At 38.0% G+C, this 13,314-nt stretch overlaps 7 protein-coding genes across 7 annotated transcripts; 3 read left to right on the top strand and 4 right to left on the bottom strand.

Moving 5' to 3' along the window:
- Positions 1 to 4: 4 nt before the first annotated feature.
- Gasu_27410 (uncharacterized protein) lies at positions 5 to 606 on the top strand. The gene is made up of 2 exons (XM_005706420.1): positions 5 to 356; positions 426 to 606. Exons 1-2 carry the CDS (start codon positions 47 to 49, stop codon positions 539 to 541), a joined length of 426 nt encoding a protein of 141 aa, XP_005706477.1. The 5' UTR covers positions 5 to 46; the 3' UTR covers positions 542 to 606.
- Positions 607 to 613: 7 nt separating this feature from the next.
- Gasu_27400 (uncharacterized protein) lies at positions 614 to 1,824 on the bottom strand. Its single transcript, XM_005706419.1, has 5 exons — positions 1,448 to 1,824; positions 1,318 to 1,401; positions 1,144 to 1,269; positions 922 to 1,089; positions 614 to 866 (listed from the first exon to the last, which is right to left on the bottom strand). The coding sequence occupies exons 1-5, from the start codon at positions 1,736 to 1,738 to the stop codon at positions 675 to 677; spliced, it is 861 nt and encodes a 286-aa protein (XP_005706476.1). The 5' UTR covers positions 1,739 to 1,824; the 3' UTR covers positions 614 to 674.
- Positions 1,825 to 1,851: 27 nt separating this feature from the next.
- On the bottom strand, positions 1,852 to 5,304 carry Gasu_27390 (DNA polymerase phi subunit). Its single transcript, XM_005706418.1, has 2 exons — positions 2,857 to 5,304; positions 1,852 to 2,803 (listed from the first exon to the last, which is right to left on the bottom strand). Exons 1-2 carry the CDS (start codon positions 5,282 to 5,284, stop codon positions 1,884 to 1,886), a joined length of 3,348 nt encoding a protein of 1,115 aa, XP_005706475.1. The 5' UTR covers positions 5,285 to 5,304; the 3' UTR covers positions 1,852 to 1,883.
- Position 5,305: 1 nt separating this feature from the next.
- Positions 5,306 to 9,564, bottom strand: Gasu_27380 (uncharacterized protein). The gene is made up of 2 exons (XM_005706417.1): positions 9,213 to 9,564; positions 5,306 to 9,153 (listed from the first exon to the last, which is right to left on the bottom strand). Exons 1-2 carry the CDS (start codon positions 9,543 to 9,545, stop codon positions 5,344 to 5,346), a joined length of 4,143 nt encoding a protein of 1,380 aa, XP_005706474.1. The 5' UTR covers positions 9,546 to 9,564; the 3' UTR covers positions 5,306 to 5,343.
- Positions 9,315 to 9,959, top strand: Gasu_27370 (50S ribosomal protein L33 (mitochondrial)). The gene is made up of 3 exons (XM_005706416.1): positions 9,315 to 9,342; positions 9,535 to 9,615; positions 9,668 to 9,959. The coding sequence occupies exons 1-3, from the start codon at positions 9,330 to 9,332 to the stop codon at positions 9,853 to 9,855; spliced, it is 282 nt and encodes a 93-aa protein (XP_005706473.1). The 5' UTR covers positions 9,315 to 9,329; the 3' UTR covers positions 9,856 to 9,959.
- A 14-nt stretch (positions 9,960 to 9,973) lies between these two features.
- Gasu_27360 (heat shock transcription) lies at positions 9,974 to 11,414 on the bottom strand. The gene is made up of 4 exons (XM_005706415.1): positions 11,157 to 11,414; positions 11,016 to 11,108; positions 10,557 to 10,963; positions 9,974 to 10,500 (listed from the first exon to the last, which is right to left on the bottom strand). The coding sequence occupies exons 1-4, from the start codon at positions 11,396 to 11,398 to the stop codon at positions 10,229 to 10,231; spliced, it is 1,014 nt and encodes a 337-aa protein (XP_005706472.1). The 5' UTR covers positions 11,399 to 11,414; the 3' UTR covers positions 9,974 to 10,228.
- A 30-nt stretch (positions 11,415 to 11,444) lies between these two features.
- On the top strand, positions 11,445 to 12,529 carry Gasu_27350 (protein-S-isoprenylcysteine O-methyltransferase). The gene is made up of 3 exons (XM_005706414.1): positions 11,445 to 11,801; positions 11,869 to 12,146; positions 12,196 to 12,529. Exons 1-3 carry the CDS (start codon positions 11,536 to 11,538, stop codon positions 12,498 to 12,500), a joined length of 849 nt encoding a protein of 282 aa, XP_005706471.1. The 5' UTR covers positions 11,445 to 11,535; the 3' UTR covers positions 12,501 to 12,529.
- Positions 12,530 to 13,314: the final 785 nt, after the last annotated feature.

Genomic DNA, 13,314 nt, shown 5'->3' with positions numbered 1-13,314 from the left:
ACGACCTACAAAGGGGAAAATGAAGTTCTAATCGTAAATTCATTGGATGGATCACTTGTTCTCGAAGAGTTTCAACGTTCAAACACTTCGTCGGCTACGTGGAATTAGAAGTTATTGTCAAGTCAAAGAAACCTCTGATGAAGAACCCTCCGTTTTGAAACTGGCCTTGGAAGAATCCGATTTTCAGACTTTCTTTCAAGTTGCCAGAAAAGCAGAAAATCACGGGATAGGTGAAAGATTCTATTTAGACAGGTGGCGACGTAAAGGAGATTTTGATTCTTATTGGACTATTACGAGAATCCAAAGGGACCATGATGGGAATCCTTCCAAGGTATTCGGTTACTATCACTATAAAGGTAAGTTGTGTTGTTTCGTCATCGACATGTATAGATTGACATTTTTCTGTATGTTGTAATTGTGGTTAGGACTCGACTTGAAAGGAGAACGAGAGGTTGAATTTGCCAACTGTAGAGGTTGGAAATGTGAAAGACTTGAAAAGGAACGCATCAAAAAGCAGGGAAGAAACAAAACAATACCTTGAGTTTGTTTTGGAGAAATAATGGAATCGGACTGTACATGGATCATCATAAATAGTTCAACTCACATATTCTTGCTTTTCATGTATTTACATTTAAGCATGTTTCATATCAAAATAGTTTTTCATTCAAGATTGACTAAAATCCAACTAAATCCAGATTATTCTTCACATATCCAAAGTCTTCGGGATTGGTCAGTTCTAACGGAACATTTCCTGTTTCAAATACACGTGTGCGCTTGCCAGTTTCTGGATACAAATCATTCAACATAGTGGACAATATATATTCCTTGCTTGGTTCATGACGATTCTGTTCCAACCAAACTCTCAGCTAACAACACAATCATTGACCTTCCATTTCTATCTCAAAACCATGAACAACTAACCTTGTTTTCCATATAACTAAAAACGTCGGGTCGAAAAGCAAATATATTCATCGAAGTCAACTCATTTCCAGTATAAAGTCCATTTTGAATATCTTCCATAGAAATATCGTAGTGCTCCACAATATTGACTAACCAATTATGCTCTGTATTCACAATGGCTCTATTCACCTAGAAATGGTAAACTTCACATTTTCAAACAGAACAAAGTAAACAATCACTAACCTTGCCCTCACGGGGAAGAACATCTTCTAGTCTGTAACCAGGCATACAAGGAATTTCATTCGACTGAATGTGTTGTACCATGTTGCAGATGGCGTGTTCGCCATACAAAGTGTCGCCGTTTAATACCTTTTCAAAGTTGAAAATCAAACTTGAACACGATTCAATCAAACCCACGATAAAAGCTTTATCAATCACATCCTTTGCACAAAGCAAAGCATGAACAGTGCCTAAAGGTTTCTTTCGATGGTTGGGAGTTTCCTGTCATATCTGTAAGATAAAGTTTCTCAACTTGTTTTTCACTTACTTGGAAGCAATATGTTATTGGAACTCCTTGAAATGCGTCTCCAGCGACAAGATGCACCTTGGGATAAGTTGAACGGCTCACCACAATAATTATGTCACTTAGTCCATATTTTGTAAGTTGCCGAATTGATAATTCCAGAAGGGTTTCTCCTAATCTTCCTACTTCCTGCAAACACTTGATACGATATCCAAAACGAGAAGACAACCCAGCAGCCAAGTATACCGCGGAAAAAGGTGTTCTAACCTTTGTTTTATTGCCATGAATAAGATTTCTTTCAAAAATATTGTTCATCAATAGTGCTTGTGGTGAAAACGACGATATTGGATCTTGACGAGATGATGGCTCCTCAAGAATCCCAAAGTCTATTTGGAGTTGGAAGCTTATCCAAAAGGAGATTATCCCGCTTTTTGATGTCTCATTTTATTAGAGATTGTCATTACATCCGTTTCAACTTCTTTCGCTGATCTTTCCTATCTTCAGCATCTCGTTTTCCCGATTGTTTCTGAAATGACGAAGAAGCTCTTTGCAACATTGGTAAGAGTCTAAATACATTAGAGGGAATTTGTTTAGAAGGGTATTCCGAAACCTTGCGTTGTAATAACTCGTGGATCTCCTCACCCAAATCATATCCATTCCTTGATAATGTAAGGATAATATTGATGCATTTGGCAAACAGGTCATGGTAATGACGTAGCTGAAATGAAGATATTGTTGCAACAAGAAACGAGAGCAGGGCTTCCAACCAACTAACATTGTTTTTGTCTACCAACAAAGATATCTTATCCTGCTCCTGATTATAAGAGTTATTTGCCGCATTCTTATTGGAAGCTAACTTCACAGCTGTTTGTAACACTTTTAAGCATGTCCTTTTCATAACGCGTGAACGCAACTTGTTATAAATACAGCAAAGATGCTTCACACTAAGGCAGCAGGCCAAAGGAAACCGCTTCCAAAGATTCTCTTCCAGCAATAAAACTTTTACACTGGAAAACTTGTCCTTCATCACTTTACCACCATAAGTTATTCCAAAAGGCTCGTATGAAAAAATTTTCATCATTTCGTCAATAAGTTGATATCCTTCATAGTTCTCCAGAGAAATAATGTTCGAGTCTCTTTCACAACTCGAATCCAACTTGCAGCGACGATGCATCCCCTTCAGAAGATAGGCAAATATCACCACGCTAGTACGGAATGCTTCATCTGATAGTAGTTTTCTATCACTGTAGAAGTGATGAAGAATCTTTTCGAGGAATTCCATCTCATCCAAATAATGTTGTATGGAAACATTTGGAACCACAGATTCCCTCAAGAACACTTTTTCCAAAATGCTATCTACTCTATTAACCCAGTCAATTTCTAGCATTTGCACCTTCAGTTAGAAAAACTCGGTTATCTTAAAACCAACTTACCAGTCATTTCCATTACTGATAACCATAAACGGCATGGCAATTGAATTCTTGCTTGATTTGCTTCCCTCTGCGAGTGTAAAATCAACTCAACTAAATCCAATATTCTTAAGGCTTCGTGTGACTTTCTTCGATAGGCATTCTTCATATATCTTGAATCTGTTTCTTTCAATATGGCAGATAACTTTGTGTCATAAGCTTCTAGGGTTTCCTTGTCTTCTTCATCTGGATTTCTATCTACGTCTAAGTCTGTTAAAGGTACTTGGTCAAATGATGGAAACTCATCGAGTGTTTCATCATTCTCATTGTTATCCAACGATGATGCTGAATGACTTGAATTTGACATTTCAGAAGAAAAAGAAGCATCATCAGCATCGGAACTATCGCCAATCGATGAGTTCTCCATCTCAGAAGAGCTATCAGCATCTTTCAATTGTCGCAACTCTTTCCACTGTAAATGTCCTGGTAAATAAGAAAGTAACAAACAAAAAATGTTTTCATCACCCAAGTGAACAACTTTTTTAAATATATAAGTCACTATTTGACGTATTCCATGACTCTCAAACGATAAACAAGTAACCAAAAATTTGACAAGAGATAAACTCTTTGTTTCTTCAGAAAGCTGGTCATCTTCCTCCACAACTTGAGTGAATCTTTTTAAAAGAGGCCATGCATCATGTTGTAACCAGTTATCGATTTCTTCGTCTTCTGAAAAGAGGAAAATTAAAATACTCAGAGAACAGACCAACAAATGTCCAGACACAGGAGTTTCTCCATTCCGACATTCCATTCTGTTTAATTGTTGTCTACAAAACTCGAACATTCTATTGACTTTAGGCTTTCTGTGAATTCGTAACTCATTGTATTGGCTTGCTGTTGTTTTTACAAGTCGTAAGAAAAGAGAAAAACTGCCTTGTTTTCGCAATGTATCACTTATAGCACTCAGTATAGTATCTTTCCATTTCTGACTCTTGCCATCATCTTTGTCAAATACCCTTTCCTGCATGAACTGAAACAGACATGCCTGCGCATCATCACAAGACAAATTAGCAAATATGATAGAAAACATCTTCATTGCGTTTTCACTCATCGCAAAAATTTTTCTCCAATAATCAAGGAGCTCACAAACCGACTCCATAGACAATTTGGAGGCAGTCAATGACAATAAACGTTGGTCTATATAACCGAATGACTCAAATACAAACTTTGACAAAGTTTCTATCAAATATTTGCATAATTCGTCATCCCAAAGCTTCTCAATGCAGACCCCCAAGTTTTCTCTCAAGGCAGTAGCTTCTTGAGCAACATGTTTCTTTGGCGAGCGGCAACAAAGAAGCAAGGAAGACAAGAAATGGTCATCGACTACTTTCAATATAATTTCTTTCTTGGTTGGATTTTTCTCCAATAATGCCACTGTAAAACGTATTCCCAAAAGAATACGTTCCATACTCGACTTTTGTTCAAGCAGTTGTTGACGAACAAACAAATCCCACCATTCAGCAAAATAGTTTTCCGAAGCTTTTGAAAGAGAATCCAACCAAACATACCAAATATAAGGAACATGGCAACTTGGCAGATACGAACCAATATAAAAAACTGTCTCTAAAGCCTCCTTTATGTCTGCCTTTGTAACATATGGACTTTCTTCCTTAAACACTAAAGCTATAGGATCTTCTTCACCCCAAAATTGGCATTCACTGGCCAAATCAGTAAGTTCGAGCTGCTCTCTACAAAACAAAGCCAGCGTTAAAGCATCAGGATTCCGTAGTGTCCGTTGGTTTATCCATTGAACAACTGCTTTACGGACACTTGAACCTTTTTTTCGAAATAAAGAACGATCCATATGCTGCAATGACTCAATAGCGACCGTTAAAACAGCTTCCGTCAATCCTATGGACCACTTCCTCTGAGAGACGATGCGCTGCAATATTGCTAAGACGCGTTCCACTCCAATCAATCCAGTTTTTGCAATTGCTGCAACACCAAAAAGGGTTCCTAGAATAGTTTCCCTCGATTCTCTCAAAGCCTCAGTAGTGTCTCCCAATTTCATGGTCTCCAACTGTTTTTCCAATTTTGAGGCCAACTTGTGTGCCAGAGCATAGTTAGAAGATATATGCTTCTTGGACGCATGATATTTCAACAACAGAGTCAAGGCTAAAGCAAACCCTTGCCTTGCTCCTGCTCTTGAAGAAGACAAACCGGTAACCAGTCTGTTGTAAACATAAACTGCTCCATCAGCTTCGTCGTCTATACTATCTAACTCTTCACATAGTACTTTAGATGCTTCAGCTCTTTCCTGTTCGTTTTCCGAAGCAAGCGACCAGAAGCAGTCCAGAACTCTTTGACTGACTGGTGGCTTCGAAACTGTTTCACTGGCAACGCCGACCATTTTAGAATCTCCGCGAATAGCACAGTTTGGCCGACTCTTCATGGAAATTTATGTATTTCTTCTTATTGCAAAGATTGATTTCTTTGGAGAAATTTTTCGCGTTATGCTTTGCCTTTATATTGATATCGTTCAGAATACCGTTGTAACAATAATCGAACGTTTTCCATAACACTTTCCTTGGGAGTAAGGACATTTCCATTTGCTAAGGTTACCTCCGGTTTGCACTGAAGCAACTTGCACAATTCTATTATAAACAAGGGTTGGTGAAGGAGGGATGGTTTTTGTTGTTCCACCAAATCAATCACTTGAAAGAGAAACCATGTTAACCAGGTTTTGGATAATCCTTTTCTCAACCACCCCAACAACGGTTCCCATAAACGGCGAATCCAAACCACATAGGGAAACGGTTCAGCTTCCTTGAGCAAAAGGTCCATCAGCATAAGTGAATGATTGCAAACAAAACAAATAGGATATCGATCTGATTTTCTTAGCCTCTTCACGGATCTAGAGAAAATTTTACATACTTGCTCCCATGGAACGAAACCACCATCAGGAAGAAACGGAAACAGACTCCTTTCAAGATACCATCGCTGCACGAGAAACAAGTTTCTCATAGCGTCTTCGTATTCTTCCACAAAATTCGAATAATGTGCTTTGGAAGCTATAAAAGCCAAGCAATCCATAGCACTTGCTCCAACGAAGTGGCTTATATTGGAAGACTTTTCCTCTTCTGTTATCGAAGTCGTAAATAAAAGTCGATATATCTCCAGAATGATTGTTCTTTCTTTTTCCCGATCAGAATTCGCACTCAACAATAGCAAATAGCCAAGACGACATGCAATGAGACACTCTGTAGGATGAGATACTGCACTGCGAACCAACTGCAACCAGAAACTTTCCAAAACTTTTCTCCAAAAGAATATTGAACACAGCTGTTTCAGCTGCAATATGTCTTCTTGTTCTGCAAGAGTTGTGTCACCAAGAGGTTCCAAGAGCCATTGAATTAGACTGTTCCATTCGTTATCAACATGAGAAAGGATTGCTTCCTTTTTCCAAAGAAAATAATCGCTTAGAAAACGGCGCGCTTGATTAGAATTGTAGAGAGAAAGAGTAGCAACATTTCTGATATCTTGTCGCAATATCTCAAAACCCTGATCCAGTCGCTCTCCCAATACATCGAGTAACGAATGCTTTTTCCTCTTTCCGTATTCTAATACATGACAAAGCGCTTCTATTCTTAATTTGCGGTCTTCGGTAGCTACCCAAAGATGTCGTATCCATAGGAATACGGTCTCCCCTAGTAACTTTCGTACATAAGGTTGAGAAAAGTGGTACCAGAAAGTGATGACAAGATAAAACAAGCCATTAGCATAAGAAGAAATATGGGAAGAATTGCATTGACGTTCCATCATCTCCGATAACCATTTTGGAAGTTTGTTACAACGATTCGAATGCCACTTTGAAAGCCATTTCAGAAACCTCAACCAACCCTTTGAAACAATTTGTACTTGAGATGATACAAAAGGTATAACTGCAAACAATACGTCTGGTTCCATAAGGATAAGATTCAAAAAATGGGAATACCTTTGAATATGGCAACATAAATAGACATCACATAAAAACTTTTCTACCTTCACTTTCCAGGCAGTGTCTATTGTGGGATTCCTTTCCAATATACACGATGATACGTAATGTTGTGCAATCCACTCAAGAAACGACTTTGACAACATCCATGGAAAACGAAGAACCATGGAAACCATTCCATGATCCCAGAGATAATGCAAAAGAGTTGAAGAATCGATAGTCGATAGAGACTCTGTGAATGGTCTCAAACATAAATCTCTTCTAGTACTTTCTTCGACGGTCACTAGTCCAGCACGAAAACAAAGTTGTCCAATCATGCATTTCCAATATTTTAATAACTTTTTTCTACAGTGCCTACGCTCCCATAAAGCTTCCATCGTACTCCAGTCTAGCAGTCGATCCACTAAAATGGACCAACTATCCAATATCCATTTAGGTATCCTATTTTCTTCAAACAAATAACAATGAGAACTTGCAACCAGAAGCAAAGGAAAGAACAATTTGGTCCAAATAGAAAAATACTTCTTTTCGTATTTCTTGGATGGAATCAATACTAAATAACTTGCAATATGTTGTAATGACATCCATAAATGTTCGAATACTTGAAAGGAAACTAAATAATCGTTCCATTTCATTGCACATAAATACTCTCGAATAGCATTGGTGCAAGGAATAATCCATCGTTTGATGACAAGTCGTTCCAAATGTTTAGTCTTGAACAGCCTTCGTCTTCTAGAAGTAGTTCCTTGAAGATATTTGTTTCTAGTCGATAAGAAGTGGGTCAACAATTCCAGCCGATAGGCACATGTAGAAAGACTTTTAAATGAGCATTGGTCGAAGGAATGATTGGATGCCAATTCTTCTAATTTGACAAGCACCTGTTCCAAATAGTCGAAATTCACACGACTGGAAGGATATAATAGAAATAAATAACATTCACAAGTCATCCAAGGAGAAATAAGAAGACAACATTCGACATCAGATAACCAATTATGTTTCTCATCTTTCAATAAATATGGGAATATCCATCTATCAAAGGTCTTATTGAGACAATCCCAGTATAACGTTGACGGCTCTTGATGCGACAATTTTTGAAGAAGACTTTTCAATAAAAGAAATATTAATTGAAAATAGAAAACCAGTCTTTCTCTTTTCCATCGTCTTTCATTTTCTTCAGCCAATTGGCTTTCGTCATAAAGAAGAACAAAATGGTGTAAAATACTATGAAAAGTGTCGGAGAATTCTTTTGGAGTTGTTTTCATCATACAAGATATCAAACTGGATTGAAAAGATGAGACAAATGTCAAATAAAGTCTCTCATTACCAATATTTGTACATAGCTTGTCAAGAAAGATATTCAATTGTCTCCTTTCGCTATATTTGGTTAACAATAGACAAATGAGTTGCAAAAAGACACAATTGTTTCGATTCCACAACTGACTCTCTTCTAATTGAGGAATAGATGTGATCACTTTGTCAGTCTTTGGCATCATTACAGAAAAAGAAATATTTGACAAGGATAACATTCCTTGCCAAGCTATAAAATGACTGCTTAAATACGATTCCAAAAAATTGCTCATGACAGCCAAAGCTTCTTTCCACTCTTTCTGTCTGACAGTCTCCACTATACTATCCAATACGATGGAATTGTTTTCCACAAGCTTCAAAAATGTTACAAAAACGTGCATCCAATTTTCGCTATTGTTGCTGTCGGTATCCTGTAAATATCTATCTACCAAAAGAGTTCCCATCTGCATCAGTAACTCTGATCTATCGTCTTTCTCAACCATAGTTAAGCGTCGACGCTTATGATTCGAAGGGTCTTCTTCGACATTTTGAACAAAGCAACTGTTTGGCATATCCAAACAGTCATCCACCAATCGCCTCAATGAGTTGGAAAGCATTTCTATTTGGGACTGTTTGGCTATCCATTCTAGAGCATCATAGCGATATGAATTATCGCGAACCACATAACAACTTTGCAAAGAAAAAGTATAAAATACAAGACGTCTCACTGTTTCTCTTCGCAGCTTATAGCTAGGACACGAATCCAACTTACAACAAGGAATCTTCCAGGCCAAAAGAGAAAGTAACAGTGTCTTTGAATGATTGTCTAAAGAAGACTTGGTAGCATTCTTCCCTTTTAGATGTCGTACAATGATTTTCAAAAGGTTAGCCAGACAAATACAAAATACATCCCTCCAACAATCTCTCAGCCAGTCAGCCGAAGAGAACATCTTTTGCGACAGAACAGTTATAAGCCTAGTCAAAGTATCCAAAGCGAGTCTTTCCATTATTACACTGCATAAAATATTTTCGATCGACTTCTACCCATTCACTGAATATCAGCAGCTAGCTAGACCAAGTTAAACAGAGGAATTCTTACCAAACGTTCTTCACTCAGGTGCTTTCCGAATTCTGGTTCAATCAAGTCAGGTAAAACAGCCAGTTCTGGTATACAGGGAGGATTGCTTTGACACAAATGTTCCAATATTTTCCAAAGATGATTTTTCTCTGTTTCTAAAGACGACTGTTGTTGTTTCAAAACCTGCTGGAGACAATCCAAACAACCTCTAAATACAAAGTCTTGCCAGCTACTTGGTACACGTGAATTGGATTGTGATATAATAAACAAGGTATTTAAAGCATCTAAACGTTCTCTTATTTCTAGTCTTCTACTCGTCACATGACTAGCACAAATGGATAAGCTTTGTTCCATTCAAGGACGTCACAAAAGAATGTTGATGAACAACGATCGTTGATTGATCGTGTTGAAACGACCAATTGTTGTAGGTAGGTTCTTCATATTGTCTGCCTTCGGTATTGAACTGAATCTTGTAGTTATGGGAAAAGAAAAAGTAGTCAAGAAAAGTAAGCGTGTCCTGATAAAACTTTTAAGCAGGGCAGGCACAGGTTATTTCTATACCAAAAGTAAGAATACTAGGAACACCCCTGGAAAGTTGGAGTTGTTAAAGTTTGATCCCATCGTTGGAAAGCACGTATTATTTACAGAAACCAAGTTGAAGTAAATCATTAGTATCATTGACACATCGGAATATTCTGTTTGTTAATAATATTAGAGGAAGGATTTGTTGCTTAGATACTCGTATAAACTGGAAGAGTTCTTTAATGAAAATATTTATCGTTTGTGAAAAATCACAAGTCGTGTGTAGTTTGTAAGTTTCAACTTTTGAAAATTTCTTATTAATAAGAAAACAACTTCGTATGTAGATTTCTACAACAGAGCTTCATATCGTTTCTCGAACCAACATAAAAGCACTCTATAGAAACTTTGTCTTTCAGAATATAGACAATCCACCAACAATGAACTCTATGAAAAGAAAACCAAACGTATTCTCGACGTATACGCAAAACTATACAACGAAACAACAACTTGAAACACTAGCTTGGTCTCCATTCTCTATCCAGTTGAAGCTTCCTTAACTCTGCTTCACGCTGTAGTTGTGCCTTTATCCATCGACGATAGACCAGCTCACTAGTAAATCTGGTAGGATGGGGCAGAGAAGAAAATCCTTCCACTGAAGAACCTTGTCTCTGAATTCCCTCATCAAGTCTTTGTTGGGACAATAAAGCTTCACTCATTTGAGAGTCCCTTAACTGCTGCTCTTGTGCAGGTATCCTATTGAATGAGGGAACAAAGGATGGATCATTCTCTATACAGAAAACACAAAATGAACAAAAAATAAAAACAATCAAAGGAATCACATACTCAAACTATTACTGCTTGACTGTCCAACAGCTTTTGGCTCTGGTACCTTATCCTGTGCAACATCAGACTGTTGAGTAGCAGAATTTCCATATTCCAGATATAGCTTCAGCTCATCGCATTGCAACTTGGACTCTTCTAAGTTGGTCATCAATAACTTGGCTTCCTCTTGAAGGTTGACAAGTGTCGATTCTACTCGGTCCATATCCATAAACTCTTGTTGCAAATCTGCAGCTGAATATGTAAAGGGGAGACCAAAGGATGGCGAGAAATCGACAAAAGTTGGAATTTGAGCGTGCAATAACGCCTTTGAAGACTTTCCTGAAACGTTGGAGCTCACTGAGACACGTTTTATCTCTCCCAATAGTTCAGGTCTTCCTCGTCGAAAGCTATCGTGACAGAATTCCCATCTTCCCAAGTAACTCAGCTCATTCACAAACGCACTCGTATTGTTTTACATACCTTGAGTGTGCCGTCTTTCTAAACCCATACTGGTTCAGTTGCCTTACAAAGCTAGACAGATTTGTGTGACGAAAGTAGCAACTAAGAACCTTCCTAAAAATAGTGTTAATAGATAATTTCACGACAAAAGTTTCTTCATACAAACAAAATGCATTACTGTCCCATATGACAAAGCCAGTTCCAGTCTCATTCCATGAAACGATATCATCACAAGAAGGGTCATCCACAAACGAAACCAGTTTTCTTACAAACCTAGCAACGTCCTCTCGCGTGGAAGTTTCTCCCCTTTTGTTATTTCCAGCATTGTCGTCTGCAGAAGAACTCGAAAGGTCTTTAGAAGAAAATTCACTGCGTTCGTCCTTTTCATGGTTTCCTACAAACATGATGTGCAAAATCCTTGTCTGCTTACATATAAAATGTGATGTTCGCCATAATACTCAAAATAGAAATTGCATTTTTCGTTTTATGATTTCGAGTTTACAGTTGTTAGGAACTCTATTGGATATTGGTAGTTTGTTTCATGAGGAAAACGGTTCATCTTGCTTTCGCTGTGCCTTTTGTTTACAGAAATAGTATCCAACACTTGAAACAGTTCTGTTGCAAGTCTTGCAGATATTCGAGGACCCAGAGTTATGTGGTGCCATTCTATATCACCATGACTACGGAGAAGAAACAGACACAAGCCAAAGAAAGTTTGGGAACCAATCCCTCATCCTCTCAAGATAACTCCAACAAGCCAAAACAAGAATCATCTGAAAGTGAACGAGACTTTGGACAAGAAACAAGGTACGCATTGCCTCATCAGAAACTAAGATCTTTAAACACGTATACTGAAAGTCGACTATATTCAAAGCCCCTGGAGCTTGCAGTGGGAACAAAAACTGCAGGAGTTTACCAATTATTTCAAAAACATAAAACTTGAAGGGGTACTAGATCAAGCAAAAGCTACTGCAAAGGTTCTTTGGGCTAACTTGGCAGCTGGAGAAGCACTTTCAAGGGGTGAACCTTATGCAGCGTTACAACTTATTGTACTCTTGTTGATCTTGAGAGAACCAGGTTCCACAGATGCACTTATAAACTTCATTCTTGGGCCGTGCACTCTCATAACAGGATTATCCATCTTATTCAAAGGTAATTGTGCTGTTTATTTGTACGAAATACTTACATAATGTTTCTAAAGCTGCCGTTGATCTCGGAAAGGAACAATTGACACCCTGGCCAGCACCAGTTCCTCAGAGTCAATTAAGAACAGAAGGATTGTATCGTTTCGTTCGTCATCCAATGTATCTTGGAGTGGTTTTAGCCAGCTTTGGGTTTTCAGGGACCACAAATTCTTCGGAACGTCTGTTACTGAGTTTGGGTCTCCTCTATTTACTAATCAAAAAGGTCGAGGTGGAAGAAACTTTCTTGGAAAAGAAGTTTGGAGAAGAATACAAAAGTTATCGTGAAAAGGTGCCGTATAGAATTATTCCAAAAGTCTTTTGAAAGGACAAGTCAAAAACACAAGTTGCCTTTGTGGGTTGTGGGAAACTGGTCTCAATAAAGCAAACAAATATATTTGTGGAAAGAAGAATTGACTTAGACACACACACACAAACACACACAATGAGTTCTTTTACTATCACTCGACAAAAGGAGGAGGACGTGCCGAATCTACATTATTACAAGTTAAAGATACTTCCATCAAAAAGGTTTCTTACAGTTACAAATTCTCGATATCGTCATTCTTATGCTCTACTTTATGTTTGATATGGGAGTAGTTGATACCATATCCTATTCCAAAGCAAAGCAACATATAGTGCACCAGGGGATCAACCTTTCCCTTCTTATAATAAGTATCTTCATACCACTGATTGAGGTCACGAAGCCAACTCTTGATGGACGACCCTGCCACTATACTTGAATCCCTTAAAGAAGAGACCACATCTCGTAACTTTACGTCAGTGTTAGCAGCTAAAAGTTTGCTACCAACTCTTCTCATCGAAAAAGTACCACAAAATGATCCAACACCAAAGAGTCTTCACCACAATAAAAATAACCCAACGGGGTTTTAAGACATTCACAATGTCCAATGCTTCCGCACTACAAGGAAACAGAGAACCTGGCAAGTTTAGGTTTTCCATAGATAGAGGTGGTACATTTACCGATATTTATGCTGAAATACCTAAATCTCCAGGATTTAAGACTCTCAAACTACTTTCAGAAGATCCAGAGAGTTATAGGGACGCACCTACGGAAGGTATAAGAAGAATATTACAAGAAACTTTGGGAAAGCCATTCCCTAAGAATGAACCTGTTG

The sequence above is a fragment of the Galdieria sulphuraria genome, assembly GCF_000341285.1.
Source record: "Galdieria sulphuraria unplaced genomic scaffold scaf_20, whole genome shotgun sequence".
Lineage (NCBI taxonomy): Eukaryota > Rhodophyta > Bangiophyceae > Galdieriales > Galdieriaceae > Galdieria > Galdieria sulphuraria.
This window is presented reverse-complemented; position numbering and strand designations above follow the sequence as displayed.